Source organism: Otolemur garnettii, unplaced genomic scaffold (genome assembly GCF_000181295.1).
Source record: "Otolemur garnettii isolate 467f Iridium unplaced genomic scaffold, OtoGar3 scaffold00003, whole genome shotgun sequence".
NCBI lineage: Eukaryota > Metazoa > Chordata > Mammalia > Primates > Galagidae > Otolemur > Otolemur garnettii.
Window position 1 is genome coordinate 6169977 of NW_003852398.1, and position 17580 is coordinate 6187556.

Below are 17580 nucleotides of genomic sequence, written 5' to 3' on the forward strand. Positions count from 1 at the left end.
GCCACCTTAGGTGTATGTGGCTGGTGCCTTAGCTGCTTGAGCCACAGGCGCCGAGCCTCCATTATAATTTTCCATGTTTCTATTTATGCTGAAATGTTCAGGGCACTCGTTTTAGCAGCTGTTCAAGCATATAACATTTTTTCCTTAACAAAATAATTATTGCTGTAATAATCTGTAATTATGGTTTATAACTGCAATAATCCCAAAGAAATCAGTCATTACCATAGATCACAAGTAATCGTTAACTACTGTTAATGATCTATTTCTTAGGGATTATTGTTTCTGTAAACCATGACCATATCACCACAAATATGGAAGAGCAAGACAATATAATACAAATGAGATCATAATATAATAATAAACTTATTTTGTAACATTAAAAGCCATTAAGCATCTAAATTAAAGCACACATAACAAGAGCATATCATTTTCTTTGTTTAACACTAACTGAAGTGTTTAGTCTACACAAAAGAAACTAAAAACTGCTACACATAAGGTACAAACTAGAAACATGTTTTGCATTTTTTCTAATATAAAACAATCATTGTTAACAGATCACAGGCTTTTGTTTAAAAGAAAGACTCCTTCTCACTCACCTTCTAACCAGAAGAAAGGAAGAAAACAAATATTTTTAAAACTTTTACCAAAAGTTTCATCACATAGTGTATCCAACTTTTAAAAAATTCTTCAATTTACAATAATCAAGAATCAGGCCTGAATTATTTTATTCAGTAGATAAACCAACTTAATAACACCAAATGATCACATTTCAGTTGATATCACTTATTTTACAACTGAATCTTTTTAGATTTTAATGTAATGTTTGATATAAAAGCATATATGTAAACACATATGAAAAACACCTGACCAATTGGAAGAATCAGTGAATTACCAATACTGTCACCCTTCCCCTAGCTTGTCCCCTTTCCTCCTACCCTACAGATAACTATGATAACGATGATCCAATATTTGATGCTTGTTATTTTGATTTTTTAAATTTTATCACATATGCATATATTTCCAGATAATATATTTCTACTCACTTTCTTTGGGGCTGTAAGTTTCATACTGTATGTAACTTCCTGAACATTGGGTTTTTTCACTAAACATCTAATCTCTGATGTTCAACCTTGGTAAGTATATATGTACTGTTTACTTTTTTAAATTTTTGTTTTCATTTTTATTATTATATCGCTTCATCCATCTTCATATTGATGGGCATCTGAGCTGGTTCTACTTTTTGCCATTATGAATAATGACATGAATTTATTGCATATATCATCTGGTATACCAATTTTTATGGTGAACACATGTGGCAAAGTGCCAGGTCAGCAGGCATTCATTTCACTTCCATTTCCAATTAGTCACACATGATACTCCTATTAGAGAATTTATTTTGACCCACATTCTTCTATAAAATTTCTTATTTTTATCAGTCTATTGGGAGTAAAGTTGTATTTTATGTGCTTTAAATTTCATTTCTCTTATCAATAATGAAGCTGTGCATTCTTTCAAATACATTCACCATTTGTTTTTCTTTGGTTTTTTGAGATGCCTATTTGCTTGTATTTACTGATCATTTTCCTAAAAGAATAGCTTATTTTAATGGTTTTTAATAATTTTCTTTCTATATTATACTAGATGGTGATCCTTGTTTGTATTGTGTCTGCGTGTGTTGCAAATATCTTCTTCCAGTTCTGTTCTCTTCCTATTTAAATCAAGTCCATTTAAGTAAATTTTTTCCTAAGGATTTATTCAAGTTACCTAATTTATTAAACTCAGAAAATATTATGAGTAATTTTATCTTTTTAATCTTTGCTACACCCATAATTATGTTTCTTTCACCTTTTGTTCCTAACAATATTTATTTGTGAACTCCTTCCTTTTTAATCTCATGAGAGGTTTGTCAATTTTATTAGTCTTTTTGTTTCAACACCCAGTCCTTTTTCCCTCTCCTTTCCAGCTTCTGGTAACCACCAACCTACTCTTTATCTTCAGGAGATACACTCTTCTGGCTCCTACACAGGACTGAGCGTAAGTGATAGTAATATTTCTGTGCTTGACTTAACTCATTTAATAAAACAGGCTCCAATTCCATATATAATGATGAAAATGCCAGGACTTCATTCTTTTTATGTGTGAATAATACTCCCATATATATGCCACATTTCCTTCATCTGCTTATCCAGTGATGATGGGCACATTGATTACACATTTAGGTTATTGTGAACAGGGCTGCAATAAACATGGGAGTGCATGTATCTCTTTTATTTTGGAAAGGAATCCAAATGAAATGATGAAATCAAATAACAGTTGTACTTTTACTTTTTTTAAGAACCCCTATACTGATCTTCATGGTAGCTCTACTAATTTACATTCCTACCAACAGTGTACAAGCATTCCTCTTCCACCACATCCTCGCCAGCATCTGTTATTGTCTTTCTTTCTGATATAAGCCATTTTAACTGGGGTGACATGATATCACACTGTAGTTTTGTGGGGGGGGGGTTGATAAATAATGATGTTGGGCATTTTTTCATACACTTGTTGGCCATTTGTATGTCTTCTATTGAGAAATGTTTGTTCAGAGCCTTTATCCATTTCTAGATTGTCTTATTTGGAGGATTTGCTATTGAGTTGAGCTATATATTCTGGTTATTTCCTGTCAGATGGATAATCAGCAAATATTTTCTACCATTCTATGAGTTGTCTTTTTGCCTTGTTGCCTATTTCCTTTGCTGTGAAGAAGCTTTTTAGCTTGATGCAATCCCAACTGCTTATTTGTGCTTTGTTGCCTGTGCCTTTGATGTTTAAAAAAAAATCTTTGCCTACTTAAGAAAGCAAAGGAATCTTAATTTCCTTTACAGATTGCTCACTGCTGGCATATATATAAATGCTACTGATTTTTCAATGTTGATTTTGCATTCTACAACTTTACTGATTTGTTTATCTGTTCTAACAGCTTTTTGGTGGAGTCCTTAGGTTTTTCTAGGTATATGGTCATGTCACCTGCAAACAAGCCTAATGTGACTTCTTCCATTCCAATTTAGATGCCCTTTATTTCTTTCTCTTGCCTAATTTCTCTGACGAGGACTTTTAGTATTATGTAGAATAATACTTCTGAAAGGGGACATCCTTCTCTTCTTCGTCTTTAGAGTAAGAACCTTCAATGTTTCCTCATTCAGAACAATGTTAGCTGTGGGTTTGTCATATATGGCCTTTATTATTTTGAGAAATGTTCCTCATTTTTATGAAGATTTTTATTGTAAAGAGATGTGGAATTTTATCAGATACTTTTATGGCATCTATTGAAATAATCATAAAGTTTTTGTTTCTGATTCTGTTACTATGATATATGATGTTTATTGATTTGTATATACTGAACAGTCCTTGATTCCTTACGATGAATTGAACTCCGTCATGGTGAATGATCTTTTTAACGTGTTACTGGAGTCTATTACCTAGCATTTTGTTGAGGATTTTTGTGCCCCTGTTTATCAGGATATTGGCCTGAAGTTTCCTTTGTTGTTGTTCCATTCTTATCTGGTTTTATTATCAGAGTAATGCTGGCCTCACAGAATGAGTGCTGATGAATTCCCTCTTCTTCAATTTTTTTAAAGAGTTTGAGGAAGTTTAGTATGAGGTCTTCTTAAATGTTTAATAAATGCAGAAGTAAATCCATCAGGCCCTAGGGATTTTCTTTGATGAGAGATTTTTTTTTATTATAGCTTCAGTCTCATTACCAAAAAGCAATATGCAAACAAAAAAATTTAATATGAAATGATAAAGTTTTGCATTATCAGTAAAGCTTTAATAATCCTTTTTTGTATGGTACAACTCAAAACATCAAAATCACTTATTTCTGGATTCAAATTATTTTCACTCCATTGAAGTAGCCAAGGATTGACTTCTTTTAAATTTGAAAAAGATTCTACACTTTTGTTTTCCAAATCAGATTCTGAGGTATTTCACCATTTATGTTTGTGAGAATTATTTTTAAAGCTACCTCTATCTCCAAATTCTCCAACAATGATCAAGTCTTTTGAACTTGATGACTCTTAGAATTTACTGTACTCCATATTTATATATACTCCCACAAGAGTCCACTATTTGTACAAATTAGTTCAGGCACAAGTGTGAAAAACATTGAGAACGAAGTGAAAGGTATGCTTATAGATTCAAGTTAGGTAACATACATAAAAACATGTGTCATCAAGTTTTTGTTTGCAAAATAAACAGTGCCTATAAGCATTGCAAAAAATATCATTGGAGAGCTTCTTAGAAAAGGGTGAAAGACCCAATGATTAGACAAGAAAACTTAAAGATTGCCAACAAAATGAAAGCTGCATTTAAAAGAAAATACTAAGCCAGATATGAGAAAAACATAACTAAATTCAGGAATGGGGGAGGGAGGTTTGGTGGGCTCCCATCTATCACATACAAGGTAGGAGTACAGGGCGAATCTCCTAGGTGAAGGACTCAACTACAACTGGGACCATACCTTACGAATATAGACAACATAGCCCAATTGTATGTATCCTCATGTTAATCAGAAATAAAACAAAAAAAGAAAAGAAAATACTAAGAGTCCTACTAAACTGCACGTTCACTACAATAGGTAATTCACATCTGGCAATAAGCTGTCCAATAAAGCCATGAAATCTTTAAAATTGCTTTGCCACATGGAGACTTGAATTAAAAGATAAGCTTTGGGAGTTTTTCAAAAGAACAAAACAAACATGAAGAAGAGAAGCAATTATGGAAGGCCACCGTTCCATCAAAATGTGTCTGCAGGGCATCATTCTTAGTGGCTAACCACACTGCTAAAGCTAAGAAGCCCTTTAGTACTGGTAAAGAGTTGATCTTGTCTGCTGCTAATGACATTTGCTGTGAACTTTTAGGAGAGGCTGCAGGTCAAAAGGTACCATATGTTCCCCTTCTGGGTAGCATCATGACTAGACAAATTGATGAAACAGTAGAAGACACTGAGGCACAAATGTTAGACAGGATTAATGAGTCACTGTGGTGGTATACAATCCATATTGATGAGTCTACCAATGTTGGTAAGGCAACAATGCTTGTTTTTGTGAGATACATTTTTCAGGAAGAGATGTACAAGGATATATCATGTGCACTTTTGTTACCAAACAATACCACAGCTGCAGAACTATTCAAAATATCTCAGAGTGGCTTTGATTTGCATTTCTCTGATGATTAGGAACAATGAACATTTTTTTTTCATGTGTTTCGTAGCTATTTATCTTCTTCAGAGAAATTTCTGCTCAAGTCTCTTGTCAACACACAAATGGAATTATTTGCTCTTTTGTGTTGAATAATTTGAGCTCTCTATAGAGTCTAGTTATCAGTCCTATAGCAGACACTCCACAGATTTCTTTTAGGAAAAAGTCACCCCTGGTAGCACATTTCAATGACACAGAATGGGTCACAAAACTTGCTTACTTGTGCGACATATTTAATCTGCTTAACTAATTCAATCTACCACTTCAGGGGAGAATGACAACTGTGTTTGAGATGGCAGATAAACTGGCTGCATTCAAAGCAAAACTGGAATTATGGGGTCAATAAGAGAACGTTGAGATTTCTGATGTTTCAAACATTAATGGAGATTTTTGAAAGAGACTGAGCCAGGGCATTCTGTCTTTAGACTGACATACAATCACCTATCTCAGCTGTCAAAAGAATTCGAGCATTACTTCCCAACCACAAAAGACCCCCAAACTGAGGAGGAATGGATCCATGACCCATTTGTGAAGAAACCAGATGAATCAATTTTGTCTAAAAGAGACATTCTCTCAATTTTGTCTAGAAGAGAGCATCTCTTAGTGCTAGAAGAAAATCAACTACTTGAGATCACAAATGATGGTGGCCTTAAAAGTAGGTTTGAGAAAACTACAAATCTCCTTATGTTCTGGATTAAAGTCAAAGTGGAATATCCTGAGACTGCCACAAAACCACTACAAGTCCTGCTTCCATTTCCAACATCCTTTCTTTGCAAAGAAGGGTTTTCAGCAGTGATGGCAACCAAAATGAAATTACAGAGTAGAGTGGACATACACAACACACTTCAAGGGTCGGTCACTGTTTCCTATCATTCCCAGAGAGGAATTACAGTAAAACAAGCTTATAGTTCCAACTGATTCTGTATTATGGTGAGCTATATAATTATTTCATTATATATTACAATGCAATCATAATAAAAATAAAGTGTACAATAAATGTAATGTGCTTGAATCACCCTGGAGGCCATCACATTACCTGACCTCAAATTATACTACTATAAAGCTATAGTAACCAAAACAGTATGATACTGGTATAAAGGTAGAGAAACAGATCAAGAAAATAGAATAGAAAACTCACAAATAAAACCATATAGCTACAATGAACTGATTCTTGATAAGCAGACAAAAACATATACTGGGGAAAGAACACCCTATTCAATAAATGGTGCTAGGAAAACTGAATAGCCACAGACAAGAATGAAACAGGATTCCTATCTCTTGCCATACACAAAAATTAACTCAAGGTTTATTAAAGACTTGGTAAGGCATGAAACCATAAAAATTTTACAAGAAATTGCAGGAAAAATTCTGCTGGACATCAGTCTAAACAAAGAATTATGACTAAGTCATAATTTAGTGCTAATAAATATTTTTGTAGAATCAAAGGCAATACAACAACAAAAATAAATAAATGGGACTTAATGAAATTTATGTTTCTGCACAACAAGGGAAATAATCAAAAGAGTAAAACAGAATGGGAGAAAATACTTGCAACTATCCATCAAAGGGCTAACATCCAAAATTTAAAAAGAACTCAAACAAATCAGCAAGAAAACAAACAAACAAACATTAAGAAATGGGCAAAAGATATGAAGAGAGCTGTCCAAAAGAAGACAGGCAAATAGCCAATAAACATAAAAAAAAGTTCAACATGATGAATCATCAGGGAAATGCAAATTAAAATGATACCTTACCCCATCAAAATATCCATTATTAAAAAATAAAAAAATAGATATTGCTGTGGATGTGGTAAAAAGGGAACATTTATATGCAGTTGACAGGAGTATAAATTAGTACAACCTCTGTAGAAAACAGTATGGAGACTCCTCAAAGAACTAAAAGGAGACCTACCATCTGACTCAACAATCCCACTATTGTATCTCTACCCAAGGGAAATCATATTGAAAAGACAACAGACAAGAACAAAGCAAGAATATCCAAGTCTTACCACTTATATTCAACACTGCACTAGAAGTTCTACTAGTGGAATAAGACAAGAAAAAGAAATAAAAGGCATGAAGACTGAAAGGAGACATAAAACTGTCTTTATTTGCAGATGACAAGATCACAGCAATAGCTATAAAGAATCTACAAAAATATTTATTAGCACTAAAAAACAAATTTAGCAAAGTTATAGAACAAAAAGACAAAAATCAATTCTGGATTTATAGGGTAACAGAGAATAATCAGAAAATTTTAAATACCATCAAAACTATATAGGAGTAAGTTTAGTGAATAATTCTTAATAAATATACACAGTAAACAACAAAACAATGCAAAGAAAGTTAAATGTTCATGAACTCTCTTAATTAAGTTGGTCCAAACTGATGTATAAATTAAGGCGATCTCAATTAAAATTCTAGCAAGTTTTGAAGAAAGTGACAAGCTGATGCTAAAACATAGAAATCAAAAGACAAAGAACAGCCGAAACTTATTTGAAAAAGAATAAGATTGGAAGATTCAGATTACCTTATTTGGAGACTTTTATAAAGCCACAGAAACCAAGACAATATAGTATTAGCAAAAGGATAGATATAAAGATCAATGGTACTAATAAACCTTAGCAATTTATGGTCAACTGATTTTTTAACAATGGTGTTATGGTTATTTAATGGGGGAAAGAGTATTTTTCACAAATGGTGCTAGAACTACTGGTTATTATACGGGAAAAAAACCTTGACCCTTAACCCAAAGCATTAACAAAAATTAATCTGTAATGGATCACAGATCTAAATATAACAGCTAAATTTTTAAACTTACAGAAGAAATCACAGAACTCTTCATGACATTAGGTTAGATAGGTTTCTTAACACACAGAAACCTCAAGCCACAAAGAAAAAAAGTGAAAGAGCAGACCATAAAATTAAAAACTTTAAGTCTTTGAAAAATAGTTAAGAAGACAAACCACAGGCTGAGAGAAAATATTTGCAAAACATATACATAAAAAGGGGATTATATACAGAATATAAAGCACTCTTACAAATCTACAATAACACATACAAAAGAGCCAACAACCCAATTTAAAAATGGACAAAAGATATGAACAGACTTTTCACAAAAGATAATATATAAACAGCAAAAAAGCAATATACTATGCTTAACATTAATCATTAGAGAAACATAAATTATAACCACAATGGGCCAGCACTGGTCACCCAGTAGAATGGCTAAAGTTAAGAAGACAGATAGTGTCAAACGATGGCAAGGATGTGGAACTAAAACTTTTATGTTAATGGGAATAAAAAAATGACATAGATATAAAATGATACATACAAAATAGCACCAGATAGTCTGCCACTATCCACTAAAGCTGAATGTACACATATAATGATGGATATACATAACAATCACTGATTTTATTAACAAAAATAGAGAAAATAACAAATACCCCATTGATAAGAGAATCCATAAATAGAGGTATATTCAAACAACACAGCAGTGCATGGTAATAAAAATGAAGGAACTATTGCATAATGCTTACAAATGCATTAGTTGGCCTACTCTTTAAGCTAGGCAATGGAGTTTGTTACTGCTCTTCTACAGGGCTCAGTATGTATAAATATCCTCTTGTGTGTATCTGATATTTAACAATCTTCCAAATCTACTAAAAGGAATCAATAATGAAGAGCTCAAATGCTGCAAAAATGTTAGTTCTTCCCATTTAATTTATAAATAAAAACATCCTAATTAAAGAGAGAGAAAGAACATTTAAAGTAGAGAAAATTAGCTAACTACAGTACTTGCCCTTTATCAGTATTATGCAAACTTAAGGATGGACAAACAATAAAAAGCATTTCTAAGAAACATTATGCAAATGTAAAAATTCTTTTAAAGAATTTTTTAAAAGTTGAGAAGCCACTGAAAGTAAAACTTGACTACATTCCCTTACCAAATTCATTCTACAGTAAAACAATTGCAAAAAAATTATTAAACTGTAATTAAAATGCCTTCTATTAGAAATGTATAAATCAGTTCCATTCTGATAATACATACTAAAAATGTGCAAAAATATTTCTTTTTATTTCCTATGCTCCTGAAAGAATTTAAAGGACTGTACAGAAATAAATACCTTCTCCTTCAACAAAGAATATAAGACAAAATAATGAGGAAATTGAGGAATTAAAAAAATGACAATAAAGCTATGATGAAGGTTAATACAGAAAAGCAAAACCATGATGAGCTCTTACACATTTTTTTACTGGCTGAAATTTGGCTCTAAATTTGTAATAAACTATAGCAAAGAAGAAAACACAACTAGTTAAGAGATAATTATGTTAATAAACTATCTGCTCAAGGATCATTAGCTTTTCTTAAGACTAATGTAGAGATAAGTGTTTCCTATGAATTTTAAAGAACTAAAAATTTTTAAGAACTAAAAATCAACCATTAAGCCACTAAAATACCCAGCAGATTAATAAAACCAATGGTTTGCTAGGGTAGCAGATACTGGAGAAAATATATAAAAATAATTTGCAATCGAATTATTAAATAAAATGATTAATGATGTCACTTAATATTCAACATAACACTTAACAGTCACAAAATTTACTAACCTTCCTGAATTGCCATGTCCACAGTTATTCCAGAAGTTGAATGCAGAAGTTTTTGGTAATTCTGCGCATTTTGGTCAAATAACTGTACAAGAAGAGTACATGTCTTTTCATATTCACACCTGCTGACAGTACACAACTGCTCCAGCTGCTGAAACACAGTGGCAGTATCATCCAGGGGATCATCTAAATGATCTCTGCAAACATGTAAGTTTAAAGATACCATTAGAATTCGATGTACTTTTATTCACCACAAATAAACTTTATGCTAAATAAAAATTCTATAAAGGATAAAGAAAAAAAGAGAAATGGGTTGGAAGGTAAGAAATAAAACTGTCTATATTTGCAGACAATATGATTAATATATGGAAAATATCAAAGAAACCACAAAAAAGGCACTAGAACCACTACATGCGTTTATTAAGGTCACAGCATAGAAGGTCTATATCAATTATTATATATTACTATATACTGACAATAAACAATTTGAAATTGAAATTTAAAAAGCAGTACCCTACCAAGGCACAGGAAACATAAAATACTAATTAAATCTAATTAAACATATGCAAGATCTGAATGCTAAAAACTACAAAACACTGATAAAAGAAATCAAAGAGCTAAATAAATTAAAGATACACATGCTCATTGGTTGGGAGACTTGATACAGCTGAAATATCAATTCTTTCCCCAAATTAATCTATAGATTCATTGCAATCCCAGTCAAAATCCCAGCAGCATTTCTATGTAGGAACTGAGAAACTGATGCAAAAATTCACATGGAAAAGGAAACAAGGCAGAATTGCCAAAACAATGTTGAAAAGGGAAAAGCAAGTTGGAGAATTCATACTATCTGGTTTTAAAGATACTTATAAAGCTATAGTAATCAAGACAGGGTACTGACAGAAGGATAGACACATAGATAAATGAGAAACAGAAACTCACCTATGTGAGTCCAGAAATAGAATCTCATGTTTGTGGTCAATTAATTTTTGACAACACTGTAAAGGCAACTCAAATGGAAAAAGATAGTCTTTTCCACAAATGATGTTAAAATAACTGATCATCCATAAACAAAAAAACAAACAAAAAAGATTTGAGCTCTGTTTCAGATGGTATACAAAAATTTGGCTTGACACAGATCATAGACCTAAATGTAAATCTGAAAACCAGACAACTTCTACAGGAGAAAATAAAAGAAAACTGTTGTACCCTTGAGTTAAAGACTCCTTAGATACGATGCCAAAAACATGATAAATAAAAGAAAATAAAGAATAAATTATAATTCATCAAAATATAAAACTTTTCCAAAGACTCTGCTGAAGAACTGAAAAGGTAAATGACAGAATGAAAAGAAAATATCTGCACAACAAATGAATAAATAATAAAAAAGGTCTGTGAACAGAATGTATAGAATGCTCAAATCTCAATATAATAAACAACCCAATTAGAAATGAACAAGATTTGACACTTTGCCAAAGAATCCACAGAAATGGCAAGTAAGTGCATAAAAAGACGCTCAATACTATTAGTCATTAAGGAAAAATTATAATGAAGTACCACACCACCTATTAAAGTGACTAAAATTGTTTAAAACTGACAATATCGGCTCGGCGCCTATAGCTCAACCGGCTAAGGCGCCAGCCACGTACACCTAAGGTGGCGGGTTCGAATCCCCAGCCCGGACCCACCAAACAACAATGACGGCTGCAACCAAAAAATAGCCAGGCGTTGTGGCGGGCGCCTGTGGTCCCAGCTACTTGGGAGGCGGAGGCAAGAGACTCGCTTGAGCCCAGGAGTTGGAGGTTGCTGTGAGCTGTAATGTCACGGCACTCTACCCAGGGTGACAGCTTGAGGCTCTGTCTCAAAAAATAAATAAATAAATAAATAAAACTGACAATATCAAGTGCCGGTGAGAGTGCAGGACAATTGAATCTTTCATACATTGCTGGTGGAAATGCAAAATGGTTATTAGCCACTTTGGAAAGTCGTTTTGCAGTTTCTTATAAAGTAAAATATATACTTACCATGCAACCCAGGAACCCAAACCTAGCTATTTACTCTAGAGAAACAAAAACTTACGTTCATACAAAAATCTGTATAGGAATGTGTACAGCAGTTTTATTCACAGTTGGCAAAACCAGCAACAAACCAAACGTCCAGCAGTAAGTGTCTGGGTAAATAAACCAATAAACTGTACATAATATTTCCACCAAATGGACTACTTAGCAATAAAAAGGAGAGAACTACTGATGCAATATTGAGAAAGAGACTAAAGCTACAGACTATGTGATTTCACTTATGCAAAATTCTGAAAAGGCAAAAATTACAGGGAAACAAAAATGTATCTGTAATTGCCAGGATGAGGATAAGGAAAGGAATGACTACAAAAGAATCCAACAGAACTTTTTGGGGGTGATGAAACTATTCTATATTTTATAGCATATGCACTTAAAAGAACTCATGAAACTATACACTAAAAAAGGTAAATTTCAAATTTATACCTCAATCTTAAAAAATTCCAAGATGTAAAAGATAAAGATACAACAGAAACATTTAGTTTTTCAATACCTCACGACTATGGCAACAGATTCCAACCGAGAAGTGATAAAGGCTTTTGTGATTTCAGGTGCGTAAGTGTCTAACAGGTGGGGTTCAGTTGACTTCACAAAAGGAACTGATGCTACCATCCTTTGCCACAGAGTTAATAAATAATGAACGCTGTTAGGAGCAAATTCCCAGTGCTACAAAAAAATAAAACAAAAGCTATTTAAAATAATATTACTAAACATCCATTTTAAAATCAATTTTTATTCTGATTATATAATAAACACTTTGTATGTCAAATTTTACAAACACACAAAAAAGAAATAACATTTCTCACTTTGCCACTGAGAGCTGGTAACTATTAAAATGTTACTGTACTTCCTTCTAATTGTTCCACGAATATTTTTCAGAGTCAACATCATGGAAAATATGGTTTTATATCTTCTCCCCTAAACTTATAAAAAGAACTTTTCTATAATACGACCTGTAAAAATATACTTTCATTTCCTCACATAGGTTTTACTACAGCTTCTCCACTCACTTTTCACTTTTTAGATATTTAAGTAGCTTCTTAATTTTTATTATTATAAATGTTAATAATGAACTTTTTCATCTAAAGCTTTATAATGAACATGTTCAGAAAATTACTCAAATTAAGAGATTTAAAAAAAAAAAAAACCCTTACCAAGAAATTGTTTTAAAACTGACTATAGTTCGGGCAGCACCTGTGGCTCAAAGGAGTAGGGCATCAGCCCCATATGCCGGAGGTGGCAGGTTCAAACCCAGCCCCGGCCAAAAACTACAAAACACACACACAAAAAAACCGACTATAGTTCAATATCAAAAACTGATATAGTTCAATATCAATTATGCATTTTTACTTACCTGTAGACTAGTAATGGTAAAATTAGCAATCAATCTGATAACTTCAGGATATTCCTTCACCATAACTAATTCTCCCAGCTGATAATTTGTCTTTAAACGAGCCAAAAATCGACAAAACTCATGATAATTACCTGGATCAGACAAACCCTAAATTATGAGACAAGAAAGGCTTTTAAAAGTACTTAAAAACAAAGCAACTCGTTAATAATAAAATTCCAAAGCATTTATTTTTTATTATCATTTTATTAAATCTTCCAGTTTTTGTTGGTCCTTACGGTACTCTACGCTAACTAGGTAATTAAAAATGTTAAGCAAAGAGATTTTTCCTAGATTAAATAACATCATCAGTGATTAATAAAACAGAATTCAAAGTTGAGATTTTGGAAGAAGTTTTGCACCACAATGACAACATTTTATTTGGAAATGTATAGTATTACACAAAAATGTGTGTGTGTGTACTGTAGCTCAAACAGAAGCCAACAAAAGACTTAAAATTTTTTCAAGATGAAAATAAAGTGGGTACTTAAAACCCTGGGAAAAAAGTAATAATAGAACTTAAGTTAAATCGCATATGTGTGTGCATACAGATTATAGATATTTCTTTTAATCTGACAAACACTTATTGAGTACCTGGGGCTCTGTCCCTTCAAACAACTCCTGCCTGTAAGTAAACAGCTATTCAAATAAATCACTGCAAAGCAGAGAACAAAGTTTAACAAAAAACCTACAAGATACATGTATAAATTTAGGAGGAGGAGAAATGAAAAAGAAAGACCAAGAAAAACATCCCCTGCTGCCTCTGAGTTCCTTGAACACGGGGTACATGTGTTATTATCTCTATGGTTTGTGTGCTTCGGCTGTATGCACTGTAGTTGGCATGAAACAAAATTCAAAAAGTAACACTGCAAGTTTCTAAGAAATTTCATTCATAGGATATATTCTAAGAATATAACATAATATCTAATTGTTAATGATAAATTACAAAAAGACATTTTGTAATCATATGTAATGAATATGATTCTAAAATAAACTAATATTCATACTAAATAACCATAAAATATCGGTAAGAGGATATTGGGAATCATTTAAGAGTGGTATCAGGCACACAGCTAAAAATTTAAATGTATATGTTAAAATCTTACTTATCAGTAAAACAGGTAAATTTCACAGCTATACAATAATGAAGTGATAAAACAACTGGATTTCCCAAAAATCACTCCTAAAACTAACCTTCAAAAAACTGTTTTTTTAGTATAAAGATATGTCCCCCCAAAAGTTATTAATAACTAAGACTTAGATAAACCTTATTGAATCATCATTCAACCTTTAAAAATCTGTACTTTAATTTCAAATTTTTAGGTTTTTTTTTTTGGCCGGGGCTGGGTTTGAGCCCACCACCTCCAGCCTATGGGGCTGGCACCCTACCCCTTTGAGCTACAGGCGCCACCCTCAAATTTTTAGTTTTTTTAAGAAACAGAGTCTCACTCTGATATCCAGGTTAGGGTCCAGGGGCATAATCATAGCTCACTATAACCTCAAACTCCTCAGCTCAAGCAATCCTACTGCCTCAGTCTCTCAAGTTGCTAGGAATATAGGTGTGGACCACTAACACCCAGCTAATTTTTATATAAATTTATTTATAGAGACAGAGTCTCACTGTTGTCTGGGCTGGTCTTCTGACCTCAAGTGATCTTTACACCTCAGCCTCTCAATACACTAGGATTACAGGTATGAACTACTGCACCCAACTTAATTACAGACATTTCAAACCAAAAACAAAATAAAAAATGAAACAAAGTATTTTGTTTAGGTAACCCAACTCACTCATTAGTAATGACTTTGCAATTCTTTGAAATGAGTATTGCCACTGAAGCTCTGGAGTTAAAGTAGATTTTAAAATCTACAAACTCTTACTTGTCCAACAGAGGGCAAGAAGACATTATTGCATAATTTAAAAGCACTTGCTTCAATATTAAGATTCAGATTCAGATTAAGTCTTCTACTTTAGAAGGTAGATAGAACCCTAAGCACTTCAGTAGTTTAAGTGCAAGCAAAGAAATGTAGTAGAATCATAAAAGACAGAAAGAAGCATAATAAGACAGATTAACCTTTATGTGTATTTGCCTAAAGATAAAAAATAAAAAGAGTAACACAGAAATCCAAAATGGAAACATCCTGTTTTAAATAGTGCCCATTTCTTACTACAAATGAAATCTAAGAAAGATTAATATGAACCTAAATATTTTCTTTCAGAATCATAATAAATTCGTAAGTTTATTATGTGCCTTTGAGCAGAAAAACTTATTTCCATATGCTAAGTATTAATTAAATTACTTTATAAATACCTGAGGGTTTTCAAGTATCCTTTTTACTCCCTTAATTAAATTACCAAGGTACTTAGCACGTTCAGGACTGCTAAATAAGGACCTTCTTGTAGAAGCAAACTGAACTAAACATGAAAGTGCCTAAAAACAACAAAAAAATTCATTTCAATTTTAAAAGTAATTATGGCCACATGTAAAAAAATACCAGCCTTTACATTTAAAATGTAATTAATTTCAATGATAAAAAAGCTTTATAGACCAGGGAAATAATGAAAGCTAAACATCATCAGCCACTACCACCACCCACAATTCTTCTACCCCATCATTAAAACTCCTATTTGTGAATAAAAAATATTCGCAAATATTTTTTCATATACAAAATCTGCCTGGAGATGCATAAGTTCAAAAGGTTCCCAACTGCCTAGCTCTGCTTGAAAACCAATGAACCAGGTGTTCTACCAAAAAGAAAATAACGTTTCTGTGGTACAATTATGTTTGGGAAATACTGCACATTATGCACGGTGATATCCTGCAAGAGGGGAAAAATCCTGTAACCTAATCCAGTACATCTCAAACTTACTTGGTCATGCAATGTTTTATACTATACACTAGTATCTTAAAGATCAGTTTGGAAAATGCTGCTGCTGACAGAATAAACAAAAATGTGACAAGTAGCTTAAGTAGCATACATCCCAGAAAATGTAAGAACTTATTGTGAGAGGTAACCTAAATCAAATATATAAACTAAAGTTTCGATGTAAATATATACCACCCCTTACTTTAATTAGATAGAGATCACAGGTACTTTTTAATGAAATAATGAATAACTTTTACTTACTAACTGAGACAGTAGTGGTGGAAGTGAATGATACAAATTGAAGAAAAGATCCAATGTTTCTGGTTCCAGGAAAACTGGAAAAGAAATTATTTTATAACACCATTACTTTCAATTCAGAGATCTTAACAAAGTATGATGTTATTATATTAAATGAAAACTACAAGACCTCTGCATGTGGCCACTCTTTTCAGGTTAAAAAAATTTTTAATTCCTAGTTATCTCCCTTTGAAAAATGAAATAATACAAAGATCAAAATTAACTAGCTAAGCTGTTCTTCATTTCTATGTAGCATCTCCAGTTCTAACTGGGAGAACCTTGTTAATATTTTCATTTGTATTAAAATAATATAAACACTGCTTAAAAATTCAAATGGTATCAAAAAATGTACAGCACTAAAAAGCTAAACATACTCCATTTCAACTACCTTTCAATTATTTTAGCTGTATTTACATACATTTCCAAATAATATTATATACTACTATATATAGTATCTATACTTTGATTGTTTTGTTTTCGGTATCAACTGTATTCCTATTAGAGTATGTGAAGCTTTAGCTGTCATCCCCACTACTCCCACTACTCTTTTCAAAATCCATCCTCTCAAAAATCCATCTGCTATTATCACAATTTGCAATTAAATCAATTCTATGTGTTTACATTTATTATGACTACACAAATAATATGAACAGCTGAGTCAAGAAACATACTGTCATATCACATTTCTAATACTCACTGGACTCCTTAATCACAGCATCTTTCCTGTGCTTAGTTGTATGTATATGTGTATGTATGTGTACGTGTGCATGTATACTTGGACAGGTTTGCAAGATGCTTTTCATGACATGTTTCACACAATCAATAGCACCAAGTAATCTATCATCTGCATTCTTACACCCCTACCTCCCAGAGCCTTTATCTTGAACTGGCTGTTCCCTAACTTTATTATACAACTCTGATCTCTTTATTTCTGCTTACTGTTGTTTTGTGTTAAAGTAACCTTTTCATAAATCACGTATTTTCTGCTTTACTGGCTTGAAAATCAAGTAGCTTGGCTCGGCGCCTGTGGCTCAAGCGGCTAAGGCGCCAGCCACATACACCTAAGGTGGCAGGTTCGAATCCCCAGCCCGGGCCCGCCAAAC

The 17580-nt window shown here is 32.7% G+C and overlaps 1 protein-coding gene across 1 annotated transcript in view; it reads right to left on the reverse strand.

Annotated features, from left to right (window-relative positions):
* Nucleotides 1-17580, reverse strand: part of RANBP17 (RAN binding protein 17) — a 417598-nt gene that overhangs the window by 357913 nt on the left and 42105 nt on the right. The window contains exons 8-12 of the mRNA XM_012806634.1: nt 16442-16515; nt 15625-15744; nt 13280-13426; nt 12419-12591; nt 9854-10047 (exon numbers count right to left, since the gene is read on the reverse strand). Coding sequence (XP_012662088.1) covers nt 9854-10047; nt 12419-12591; nt 13280-13426; nt 15625-15744; nt 16442-16515 — 708 coding nt within the window. The remainder of the gene's footprint in view (nt 1-9853; nt 10048-12418; nt 12592-13279; nt 13427-15624; nt 15745-16441; nt 16516-17580) is intronic.